This window comes from Monodelphis domestica, chromosome X, assembly GCF_027887165.1.
Source record: "Monodelphis domestica isolate mMonDom1 chromosome X, mMonDom1.pri, whole genome shotgun sequence".
Taxonomy (NCBI): Eukaryota; Metazoa; Chordata; class Mammalia; order Didelphimorphia; family Didelphidae; genus Monodelphis; species Monodelphis domestica.
Window position 1 is genome coordinate 62188688 of NC_077235.1, and position 12305 is coordinate 62200992.

Sequence of the window (12305 nt, forward strand, 5' to 3'; positions counted from 1 at the left end):
GTCTGACTGCATTTAGTCTGTGAATCTTAATGGAGCCAGGCAGCAGGGTATCATAGAAAATGCACTGGATCTGCAGGCAGGAAGGTTTGGGTTCAAATCCCGCTTCAGGTGATTCTCAGTCTGCCTCAGTTTCCCTTATAGCTCCAAATGTTGAACGCTCCAGAGGCTGACCTAATATGGGAAACCACAGCTGATCTTGGACAAAGCTATGTGGCAGGCCAAACTTAGCTTTGGTGCTTGCTGCCTCCCAGCATTCTTAGCCTTCAGATACTCAGTGATCTAGTGCTACCTCCCAGAACACCTACTTTGGCATTCAGTTGAGGCCAGAACCTCTTTTAACTCCCTTTGTGCCACCCTTCCCTCCCAAAAAATCCGGTCCATTACCCTAATCTTAAAATTAAAAATTGAGATCTTGAAAAGATGTTGGAGGCCATGTGTTCCAATACTGTCATTTGAGAGATGAGGAAACAGAGGCCCAGGGAGGTTAAACAATTTGCCTAAGGCCACATAGCTCAGATTCAAGGTAGCATGTCCTAATGGTTAGAATAATGGATCTGGAGTCACAAAGACTTGCGTTTAATTCCCAGCTCAAGTATTTACTAGTTGTGTGATTCTAGGCAAGTTGTTTCCCCTCCCTGGGCCTCAATTTTCTCCTCTGTAAAATGGGGAGATTGGATGAGATGGTTTCTGAGGTCCCTTGCAGCTTTAGATCTAGGATCCAGTGTGTGACCTTGGGCATGCCACTTCCCTTCTCTGGGCCTCAGTTTCCTCATCTATCAAATGAGGGAGCTGGACCAGGCCTCTTCCAACCCTAAACTGATGCCCGTGTGAACCCCGATTTCAAGTTCAGCAGTTTGGCCACTGTGTCAATGCTGTCTCTGAGCATTCATTCCTTCTAGGGGCTGCATGGCTCTCTCGGGAGTGGGGTGGGGTAAGAATGTTTTGAGTCAAAGTGCAGGGTTCAGGGGCAGCTAGATGGCTCAGTGGCTAGAGAGCCAGGCCTGGAGATGGGAGAACCTAGGTTCAAATTTGACTTCATATACTTCTTAGCTACATGGCCCTGGGTGAGTCACTTGATCCCCATTACTTAGCCCTTACCACTCTTCTGCCTTGGAACTAATACTTAGTCTCGATTCTAAGATGGAAGGTGAGGGTTAAAAAATGCAGGCTCCATTGCCAAAAGGCTTTTCTGAGTAGGAATTCCAGGCCCCAGCAGGGGCCCAGGAAGGACTGGTTTGGGATGATGGGAGGCAGCACCTCATATACCATGCAGGTACAGCCTCCTCCTCCTCCTCCTCCTCCTCCTCCTCCTCCTCCTCTTTCTCCCAGGGCCCACCCAGAGCAGCCACGGTGAACTAAGCCACCTTCCTCCCCCTGGCTTCTGGAGAGGCTGCCAAAAGCATGCGCACGCATGCGTACTTGGAGCCTGGGCTCTCTAAGCGGAAGCCATTGGGGAGGGGCTAAGAGGCAGACAAAGAGAAGCAAGGCCCAGGGTTACTGTCAGGACTGCTGGGAGGATTTCCAGCTGGGTTCGCTCTGTCCTGGGTCTGATCTCCTCCCTTTCTGAGGCCGGTAAAAGGTCCTAGCTGGAAACAGAGCCAGCCTCAGGCAGGGGGCAAGATGGAGGGGATCTGAGTGTTCCAAGAGATACAGTAACTCCAAGAGAAGACAGTAACTGCTTCATAGCTGGGGTGCAAAGTCAGCTGAAACCAGGCTTCTAAGGGCAATCCCTTCCCCTCCTTAGCTGCTAGTAGCCCAGGGGCTCTGAAAAACCAGCCTGGAAGCATTGGCAGCATTGGCCCTAGCCCAGAACAGAACCAGAGCTCCAGGAAACTCTACAGAGAGACCATCTAGTCCAACTTCCCATTTAACAGAACAAACTGAGGCCCACAGAGGGAAAGTGATTTGCTCAAGGTCACACTTAGAATCCGAGAGCTAGTGCTAGAAAGGCCCTCATAGATGCTCTAGTCCAATCCCCTTATTTTACAGAGAAGAAAACTGAGGCTCAGGGAAGGAAAGGGACTTGTTCAAGGTCACACCTAGGATCCTGGATCCAGAACTAGAAAGGATCTCAGAAACCAGTTAGTTCAATCCTTTCATTTTACAGAGGGGGAAACTGAGTCCCAAGGAGGAGAAGGGACTTGCTCAAAGTCACACTTAGAATCAGAGAGCCAGAGCTAGAAGAGCCCTCAGAGGCCTTCTAGTCCGATCCCCTCATTTTATAGAGGGGGAAACTGAAGCCTGGGGAGGGGAAGGGACTCATTTAAGGTTATGCAGGTAATAAGTAGCAGAGCTGGGTCTTGAACTTGGGCCTCTGATTCCAAATGCAGGCACATCCCACTGAACCACTCTTTTTACAGAGCTAAAAGATTCATACAGAGTCCACATGGCACTTAAACTTTGGGGGCTTTTCACATTGCTGGGAGAGACCTGAGAGAACACCTGGGCCAGACCCGTCCTCTTACAGCTGAATCAAGGCCCAGAAAAGCCAAGGTCCCCCAGGCGGCAAGCAAAGAAACCAGGGTCTTCTTGTATCTGACTCCAGGGTCCCGTCATTTCCACCTCCAACAGGCTGCACGAGCCTGGCAACCTGGCACCCACTGAATTTGTAATAAATGCTTGTGGCTCACCCTAATCTGACTAACGGGCCCATCCCAAATTGAGATCTTTCTAGAAAAATCCCACTCACCGACTCCTTCTGCATTGACATGAGCACCATCTTGTGGCCCAAAGAAACAATGTTTCCCCTGAATTTAAAAAGCAGGTTGAGATACTCCCTTCCTGGATTTAGAATGGGAAGGGGTCTCTGATGCTGCCTAATGCAAGCCCTGAGCTGTTCAGGAAAGGAAACTAAGGCCCTGGAAAGCCAGATGACTTTGTCTTAAGCTGCCATGATAGGTCTTCCCTATACAACATTCCATCTCTTGTATTGTTGTTCTTTAGTCATCTTCAGTTGTGTCTGACTCTCTGGCCCCCCCCCATTTGGGGCTTTCTTGGCAAAGATGCTGGACTGCTCTGCCATTTTCCTTCTCTGGTTCATTTTATAGATGAGGCAAACAGGGTTAAGTGACTTGGTCAGGATCACACAGCTAGAAAGTATCCGATCACACATTTGAACGTGGGAAAAGGAGTGTTCTTGACTCCAGACCTGGTCCTGTATCTATCCACTGAGCCACCTGGCAGGGATTCTCATCATCTCAGCCTTGGGGGAAGTCACCAGCTTCCTTCCTTCTGCACAAGGCCTTTAGTGACTTCCCACGTCAGCTCTGGCCTGTTCTCCCTCCTAAAGTAATTTCTCATCACTCCAAAATAGCCTTCTGAGGACTTATTTGGCTACCCATTGTACAAGCCAAGCTTGGTGAAATATGGGTCCTTGAACACAGGAGGTGATTCGTTATCATTGACTTGTTGGCACGTTTTAACTAAGCACTTTGGAATGGGAAAAAAAGAAGCCCTTCCCTGAGGTCACACAGATAGCAAAGGTCACAAATTAATGTACTTATTCAGTGCCATACCTATCAAACTCCCAAGAAACTTTCTTACTGAATTAGAAAAAGCCATCACAAAGTTCATTTGGAAGAACAAACGATCAAGTATGTCCAGGGAAATCATGAAAAAAATGCAAAGGAAGGGGGCCTTGCAGTCCCAGATCTCAAACTATACTATTAAGCAGTGGTCATCAAAACAATTTGGTACGGGCTAAGAGACAGAAAGGAGGATCAATGGAATAGATTTGGGGTAAATGACCTCAGCAAGACAGTCTATGATGAGCCCCAAGATCCCTACTTTGGGGACCAAAACCCACTATTTGACAAAAACTGCTGGGAAAATTGGAAGACAGTGTGGGAGCGATTAGGTCTGGATCAACATCCCACACCCTACACCAAGATAAACTCAGAATGGGTGAATGGCTTGAATATAAAGAAGGAAACTATAAGCAAATTAGGTGAACACAGAATAGTATACATGTCAGATCTTTGGGAAGGGAAAGATTTCAAGACCAAGTAAGAGTCAGATAGTGAGGGTTAGAGCCTTGGCCTGCCTCCAGGCTATGAGCTGCTCCACAAACACTAGCTAGCATGAGCCCCATTATCCAGCAAGGATAAGGCCTTGGCTCTCGTTCTCAGAATATTTCACCGTCTGTTGGTACAGGTGACCTTTCTATTTATTATAACAAAAACAATGTTCTGGACTGGGATCTCCTCCTACTGAGACAGGCTGACACATCCTCTACAACTTCTGGTCTCAGGTACCAGGCCCATTGAAAACCAGATTAAAATGGAACTGGGCAACATGGAACAACAGAAATCAAAATACAACAGAACAGAGCTGACGTTCAGATGTGGTCCACAGGGATCCTTATTCAGGTGAACTCCATTTTATTTGTGGGCCACACCACTGGCCTAGGCCCTAAGATGTTAGAGGACTGGCACAGGGTCCCACATCAATATATCCAAGTGGTAGGCCAGCTCTTTTTTAAACCCCTATCTTCCATCTTAAAATGGATACTAGATATTGGTTTCAAGGCAGAAGATTGGTGTGGCTAAGTGCCTTGCCCAGGGTCACATAGCCAGCAAGTGTCTAAGGCTAAATTTGAACCCAGGGCCTTCCATCTCCAGGCCTGACACTCTATCCTCTGAACTACCCAGCTGCCCTGCCAGGCCAGGCCACCTCTTTATCCACTCTACTGGCTTCTCTACTAGTAGCAATGCAATGATCCAGAACAATTCGCAAGGACATGTGCCCCATTATTTTTATTATGGCAACAAGGTGGTACAGTGGAGAGAGCACTAGGTCTAGAATCAGGAGGACTCAGTTCAAATCTGGCCTCAGATACTTACTTACTAGCTATGCAACCCTGGGCAAGTCACTTCACCCTGTTTGCCTTAGTTTCCTCATCTGAAAAATGAACTGGAGAAGGAAATGGCAAACAACAACAGCTAACATTTATATGGCCGCTTAAGGTTTACAAAGCATTTTACAAATATTCTCATTTCATCCTCATAACTCTGTGAGTTATCTTATAGATGAGCAAACTGAGGCGAACAGAGGCTAAGTGACTTGCCCAAGGTCAACATAGCTATTAAATGTCTTGAGGCAGGATTGAACTCAGATATTCCTAATTACAACTTCTGTGCTCTACCTACTGTCCTCTCTAGTAATGAGTCCTTCTTTATTCCAATTATAGTAAAATGTATAGAAATAATAACCTAGGGAATGTTAAGACTTACTCTTTGGGGGAATGACTAAATTGAAGCCCAGGGAATAGAAGGGACTTACTTGTCCAAGGTCTCACAGGTAGGAAGTTGCAGAGCTGGGATTCAAACTCGGGTCCTAATTTCAAATGTAGCTCTTTTTCTATTGTACCCTTGGGTACAGGCTGACCACAGACTCTATGTTTGTTGCCTAAGGACTAGCCTAGATACACAGGGAGGGAGGCTCACCACCAGAAAGTTGATCACAGGCTGTTGAACTTTGGGGGCCACAATAACTTCTGACGGTTATATACTAAGGTGATGAGGTAATTAGAGCAGACAACTGGGGCAATAATTTTGAGGGTAGCCAGTGGATAGAGCTCCAGGCCTGGAAGAAGACTCATCGTTCTGAGTTCAAATCTGGCTTCAGACACTCCTTTGTTCTGTGACCCTGGGGCACGTCACCTCACCCTGTTTGCCTCCCTTTTCCTCGTCTGTAAAATGAACTGGAGATGGAAATGGCGATCCACTCCAGTATCTTTGCCAAGAAAACCCCAATCAGTGTTACACAATCTGGTCCCAGATGCTTCTTTTTCTTAGTTGTGTGATCCTGGGTAGGTCACTTTATCCGACTTGCCTTAATTTCCTCTGTAAAATGAACTGGAGAAGGAAATGGCAACCACTCTAGTATCTTTGCCAAGAAAACCCCAAAAGGGGCCATGAAGAGCTAGACACAATTGAAAAATGCCTGAACACTACTGTATTATGAAGGGATACTTCTTCTCCAGATGGTGGCAGCAGTAACAAAGCACTGGGTCTCCAATGACTTCTCCCGCTTCAGCAGCTCAGAAACCTCATGCTATCCAAAGGCAAATTCTTCCCATTACCCGGTGGCTCTCTAGCAGATGCTGAAGTAGCCAGGGAGGAGACAAATGGCTGCCCATAGTTCAGCCAGGCAGATATTGTTTACCTCTGCCAGCATCTTTCACCCTTGGTCCATGACTTAACTTCTTTTTGTGACTTGGACCCCTCCGGCACAGCCCTTCTCAGAATGTTTTTAAAGGTATCAAATAAAAAATATCGAATAACAAAGGAAACCAGTTAGATTGAAATATAGACTATGGATGGGCAGATAGAGGCAATTGTGTTTTGTCTAGCAGCGGGCCCCCAAACTACAACCGTTTTGAAGTTGTGACGAGAGGAAATGGTATTCTGAGATCTCTGCCACAACAGTAGTGTAATAGGACAACATCGATGATTTCTATTGGGGACAGTCGCCAGTGCTACTGATGCTTCTGGGGTCATGTGACGCCATCCACATCAGAAGGAAATGCTCAATTTTGGTTTGAGATGAATGAAAATGAAGATGTCAATGTTCTCCCACCCAAGTTGAGAGAGCCCTGAGATCTAGCTGAGGACACCAGAGGAAGAAACATTTTGGTGGAGAGAGTGAGTCAAAAATGGTAGGGGGACCTTCCGAGAACAGTGACCCTTCTGGAAAGCTCTGGCTACTTTGGAATCACTTGGATCTACATTTCTTTCTCCTGGAAACCAGCATTTGTAGGGGGTTGGAATCTGGGTCCTAAGACTGCTCAAAGAGACGTCCCCCTCTGCCCCTTTACCTGCATCTTCCTCTTTACTGTATCAAAAGGGTAGGAGATTGTCTGGGCCACTGCGGCGGCGAGACAGCTGTTGGCAAAGTTCTGGAGTGGGGAAGACCGATCTCGAGGACCTTTCCAGAAGCGATTCAGGTTCACATAAACTAGGAAAGAGCCAGCAGAGAATGGCAGAGCACCTAGATGGTAAGGTTGGAGAGAGAGGCAGGTGAGCTCATGGACAAACAAAAGCCAGCTTCAAGACAAAAACCTGCCTGGGGGAAGCCACATAGAGGAGTAATGCTCTGTGGCAGGGTGGGGTAGGATTCATATTAGACCCCTGAAAATTCCACTGGGAAACAACTCATCTAGTCTAGTTAAGAGAGGATGAGAATGGAGGAACAGGCAATCACACCTTCAAATGAGGAAATGGACATATGCTTCCACAGTGGGTCAGAGGATTTAAAGTTTCAGGCACTAGAATGGAAATTCATCTGATGACAAATCTAAGGCTAGAAGGGACTGCAGGTGTCCAGGCCAACCTGCTCACTTTACAGAGGGGGAAACTGAGATCCCAGTGGTGAATAACTTACTAACAGCTACTATTTCTATGAGACTTTAAGATTTGCCAAGTGCCTTACATATATTTGCACACTTGGTCCTCTAAGGCAGGTGATGTTATTAGTTCCATTTTGCACATAAGGAAACTGAGGTTGACAGATCTGTCCATTATCTCAGAGCTAGTTAGTGTGATGTAGGATTTGAATTATGGCCTCCTTGACTCTAGGAAGGCAGCTAGTTAGCTCAGTGGATAGAGCAAGACTTGAGTTTAGATGAGGCTTAAGACACTTACTAGTTGTATGATTCCGGGCAAGTCATTTAACTTCGGCTTGCCTTAATCCAGTAGAGAAGGAAATGGCAAATCGTTCCAGTAACTTGGCTCCTGCCAAGAAAAGCCCATGGACTGGACTATATTGGTATGTTATGTATGGTCCATGGAGTCACAAAAGAGTTTGATAAGACTGAACAATAACAACAACTCCCTGACTCGAAGTCTAGTGCTCCATCCCCTACCACCAACTTGCCACATGAGATGCTAGATTGAGAAGGAACCTTACAGGCCATCTAGCCCAACCCCTTCACTTTACAGGCTTCAGGAAGTGACTTGTTGGAGGTCACACAAGTAGCAAGCATCAGAGGTTGAATTTGATCCCAGGTCCTCTGACTCCAGAGCCAGAGTTTTTTCACCCACTGTTCCATGATCATGGAAAGACAGAGCTAAAAAGTACCTAACAGATCATCTAGTCATATTTATAGTTCATGGGAAACTGAGGCCTAGGGAGGGGAAGTGCCCTGTCCAAGGTCACATGACTGATGTGTGGTAGAGCCAGGACTAGAACTCAACTCTCTGGGATTCTTTCCTTTCTAAAATCCTCTCTCCTGGTGAACCTTCTGTTGCTTACCTATAATAGTGAGGGAGACTCCTCGGTAAAGGGCTAGAAAGCCTTCCTGGTGATAAATACTATAGAAGGCATGGATGATCCCCGTGTAAGATGGTTTCAGCAGATTCTGCACAATCAGCCGAGTCTTGATGACATCTGTTGGGTAGGTCACAATAGTAGCCACCATGCCGGCAAGACTTCCAGCCATGATTGCACTCCCTTGGGAAACATAACCCAGGTCATCCATGAAAAGCAGTAGGAACCTATGAAGGAAAGAAAGACAATAGCTAAGCAGACTCCTCCATTTCATCAAACTCATCCTGGCATTGGAGAAGACTTGGAAAAGTTGAAAGCTGGGATTAGGAATACCATTCTGATAAATCTGAGTGGAAGAGCTGAAAGGGACCTCAGAAGCCATCCAGTTCAACCTCCTCATTTTACAAAGGTGGAAACTAAGGTCCAGGGACCGGAAGAGACTTACTCAAGAGCACACATGGGATCCTAAATCTAGAGCTTGAAGGGACCTTGGCGGCCATAAAGTCCAACTCCCTTCACTTTCCAGATGAGGAAACTGAGGCCCAGGGAGGGAAAGAGACTTACCCAAGAGTACACTGATTACTACAACAATAATAATAGTCTATCACCAAATAGTAGCATGGAAATGATTCTGGGTTCATGAAGGTTATGAAAGCAGAGGGCAAGACCTGTCTGTTTCTACCAAGCTAGGAAGGCTTTGAGTAGATCTTGGCCCTTGCCATCCTAGGATGGCAGCCAAACCTCAAGAAGAACACAGATTTGCTGACAGGTGGCCTGCAAGGTGACAGATCTCTTTTCCCTGGAAGACCTTTTCCTAAGGTCTTCCTTAGGAGACCTAAGAGATGTGAACTCCAGAGATGGAGGCAGCACCTATGGACCAGAGTGACCACATTCTAGACACTCCAAATATTTTTTTTCAGTTCTTTTTTAAAAATTTTATTTGGTCATTTCCAAACATTATTCATTGGACACAAAGATCATTTTCTTTTCCTCCTCCCTCCTACCTCTCCCATAGTCAATGCATGATTCCACTGGGTATCACATGTGTTCTTGATTCAAACCCATTTCCATGTTGTTGGTATTTGCATTAGAGTGTTCATTTAGAGTCTCTCCTCAGTCATATCCCCTCCACCCCTGCAGTCAAACAGTTGCTTTTCCTCGGTGTTTTTACTCCCACAGTTTATCTTCTGCTTGTGGATAGTGTTTTTTAGATCCCTGCAGATTGTTCAGGGACATTACACCGCCCCTAATGGAGAAGTCCATCACCTTTGATTGTACCACAGTGTATCAGTCTCTGTGTACAATGTTCTCCTGGTTCTGCTCCTTTCGCTCTGCATCACTTCTTGGAGGTTGTTCCAGTCTCCATGGAATTCCTCCACTTTATTATTCCTTTGAGCGCAATAGTATTCCATCACCTACAGATACCACAATGTGTTCAGCCATTCCCCAATTGATGGGCATCCCCTCGTTTTCCAATTTTTGGCCACCACAAAGAGTGCAGCTATGAATATTCTTGTACAAGTCTTTTTCCTTATTATCTCTTTGGGGTACAAGCCCAGCAGTGCTATGGCTGGATCAAAGGGCAGACAGTCTTTTATCGCCCTTTGGGCAGAGTTCCAAATTGCCCTCCAGAATGGTTGGATCAATTCACAACCCCACCAGCAGTGAATTAATGTCCCTACTTTGCCACATCCCCTCCAGCATTCATTACTTTCCTTTGCTGTCATGTTAGTCAATCTGCTAGGTGTGAGGTGATACCTCAGAGTAGTTTTGATTTGCATCTCTGATTATAAGAGATTTAGAACACTTTTTCATGTGCTTATTAATAGTTTTGATTTCTTTATCTGAGAACTGCCTATCCATGTCCCTTGCCCATTTATCAATTGGAGAATGGCTTGATTTTTTGTACAATTGATTTAGTTCTTTGTAAATTTGAGTAATTAAACCTTTGTCAGAGGTTTTTATGAAGATTGTTTCCCAATTTGTTGCTACCCTTCTGATTTTAGTTATATTGGTTTTGTTTGTACAAAAACTTTTTAATTTGATGTAGTCAAAATTATTTATTTTACATTTTGTGACTCTTTCTAAGTCTTGCTTGGTTTTAAAATGTTTCCCTTCCCAAAGGTCTGACATGTTTTATGGGTGAGTTCATTCCATTCACATTCAGAGTTATTATTACTAGCTGTGTATTTCCCAGCATTTTGATTTCTGCTCCTTTTCCTGCCTTTTCTTCTTTCACTATTTCCTTCTACACCAATGTTTGCTTTTGAAGTCCCCCTTGTTCCCACCCTTATTTTACTTCCCTTTCTACCCCTCCTGTTATCCCCCCCCTTATTTTCCCTGTAGTCTTTCTAAAGTTAACCCCCCCCCCCCGCTCCCTCCCTCTCTTGTACTGCTTCCCTCCCCACCAGACCGTTTGTTACCCTTCTATTCCCCTATAGGCTGCAAATCTATTCTCTGCCCCCAATGACACTCCAAATATTAAAGGAAGAATCAGATCCCCCTGTCCCTGATATCATTAGATCATGGACTTGAGTCTTAGGATCCAAAAGGGTCCTCAAAGACTATGGAATCTAACTCCCTCATTTTACAGGGGAGAAAATGGAGGCCCAGGGAGGAGGAAAGGACTTGTCCAAAGTCACACATAGGCCCCTTGACCTAGAGTGAGAAGGGATCTCAGATGCCATCCATGTAAACTTTCTCATTTTACAGCAAAGGAAACTGAGACCCAGGGAGGTGAAGGGACTTGCTCAAGGTCATACTGCTAGTATCAAAGGCAGAAAAAACTTGGCCCTGCATTTTCTTGACTTCCAGACTGGCTCTCTATTTACCATGTCCCCACTTAACTTCCAACTAGTGAAATCTGTCCTCCTTTTAGTTTAAGTTGGAAGTCTCTTTTGGCTTGACTATCAGTCCTTTCTCATCTACTGGCACCATGAGAATGGGGATAGCAGGGAAGTACTAGGTCAGGAGCCAAAAGGCCCCCCTGGATCCAGTTCCAGCTTTGCCAGAGCTCTGTGACCTTCACAAAGTCACTCACCTTCTGAATCCTGGCTGCTTCATCTGGAAAATGAGAAGAATGATGATGATACTTACACTATACCTTAGAGGATGGCTGGGGGAGTGGGGCACTGGAAAGAGCACTGGAGTTTTAATCACAAGACCTGGGTATGAATCCCTGTTCTGTGATTTACATCTGTGAGTCCATTTACTCTTTTTTAAAAACCCTTACCTTCTGTCTCAGAATAAATATTGTATATTAGTTCCAAGGCAGAGAAGTGGTAAGGGCTAGTGTAAGATTTAAATTAATGTCCAATACTTCAAGTATTATTTTTATAAAGTTTATTATCTGACAAAATAGAACCATGTGACTAAGTTTTTCTACTTGCTCAAAAATTCCCACTCCACCAAAGCTGCTACAGGAAGGAAAAAGAGAGAGAGGCAGGGCTAGACCAAATTTATATCCTGTTTACATCAGTATGTAACAACAGGAAGTGAATAGGGTGCTAGGAATCATAGTTTTGCTAGGGATTATAGTTTTTAGGGTAACGGATTCTAATTACACACTAGGCATTAGAGGTTAAGTGACTTGTCCAGGGTCACACAGTTAGGAAGTATCTAAGGCCAGATTTGAACTGGGCACTCCTATTTTTAAGCCTTCTTCTCAATGCAATGAGATACATCACTGTCCCCTAAGTTATTTTATTCTTGATGGTTTTCAATTTCCTCATCTGTTGAAATGATGGGGTTGGACTGAAATGATGGTCTCTGAGGTCTTTTCCATCTAGAAAGCTAGGATCCTATGTGTGATCTTGAGCAGGTCCCTTCCTTTCCCTAGGCCTCAGATTCTTCTTCTGTAAAATGAGGGGGCTGGACTGGATGGTCTCTGAGGAGTCTTCTATCTCTGGGGTAGCCCAGATACAGAGCTAGGATCCCATGAATGTAAGTAGGATCTCTTTTCATCCACTGATGGAAAAGTCCCTTTTCTTCAAGCCCCTTTACCAATGAATTGACTGGAAATATATTTAAGTTCCCCC

The 12305-nt window shown here is 45.2% G+C and overlaps 1 protein-coding gene across 2 annotated transcripts in view; it reads right to left on the bottom strand.

Annotated features, from left to right (window-relative positions):
* SLC25A43 (solute carrier family 25 member 43) overlaps positions 1 to 12305 on the bottom strand; it is a 44642-nt gene that overhangs the window by 22687 nt on the left and 9650 nt on the right. For both annotated transcript variants that reach the window (XM_001362791.4, XM_056809871.1), the window contains exons 2-3: positions 8254 to 8495; positions 6818 to 6990 (exon numbers count right to left, since the gene is read on the bottom strand). In XM_001362791.4, the coding sequence (XP_001362828.1) occupies positions 6818 to 6990; positions 8254 to 8495 (415 nt within the window). The remainder of the gene's footprint in view (positions 1 to 6817; positions 6991 to 8253; positions 8496 to 12305) is intronic.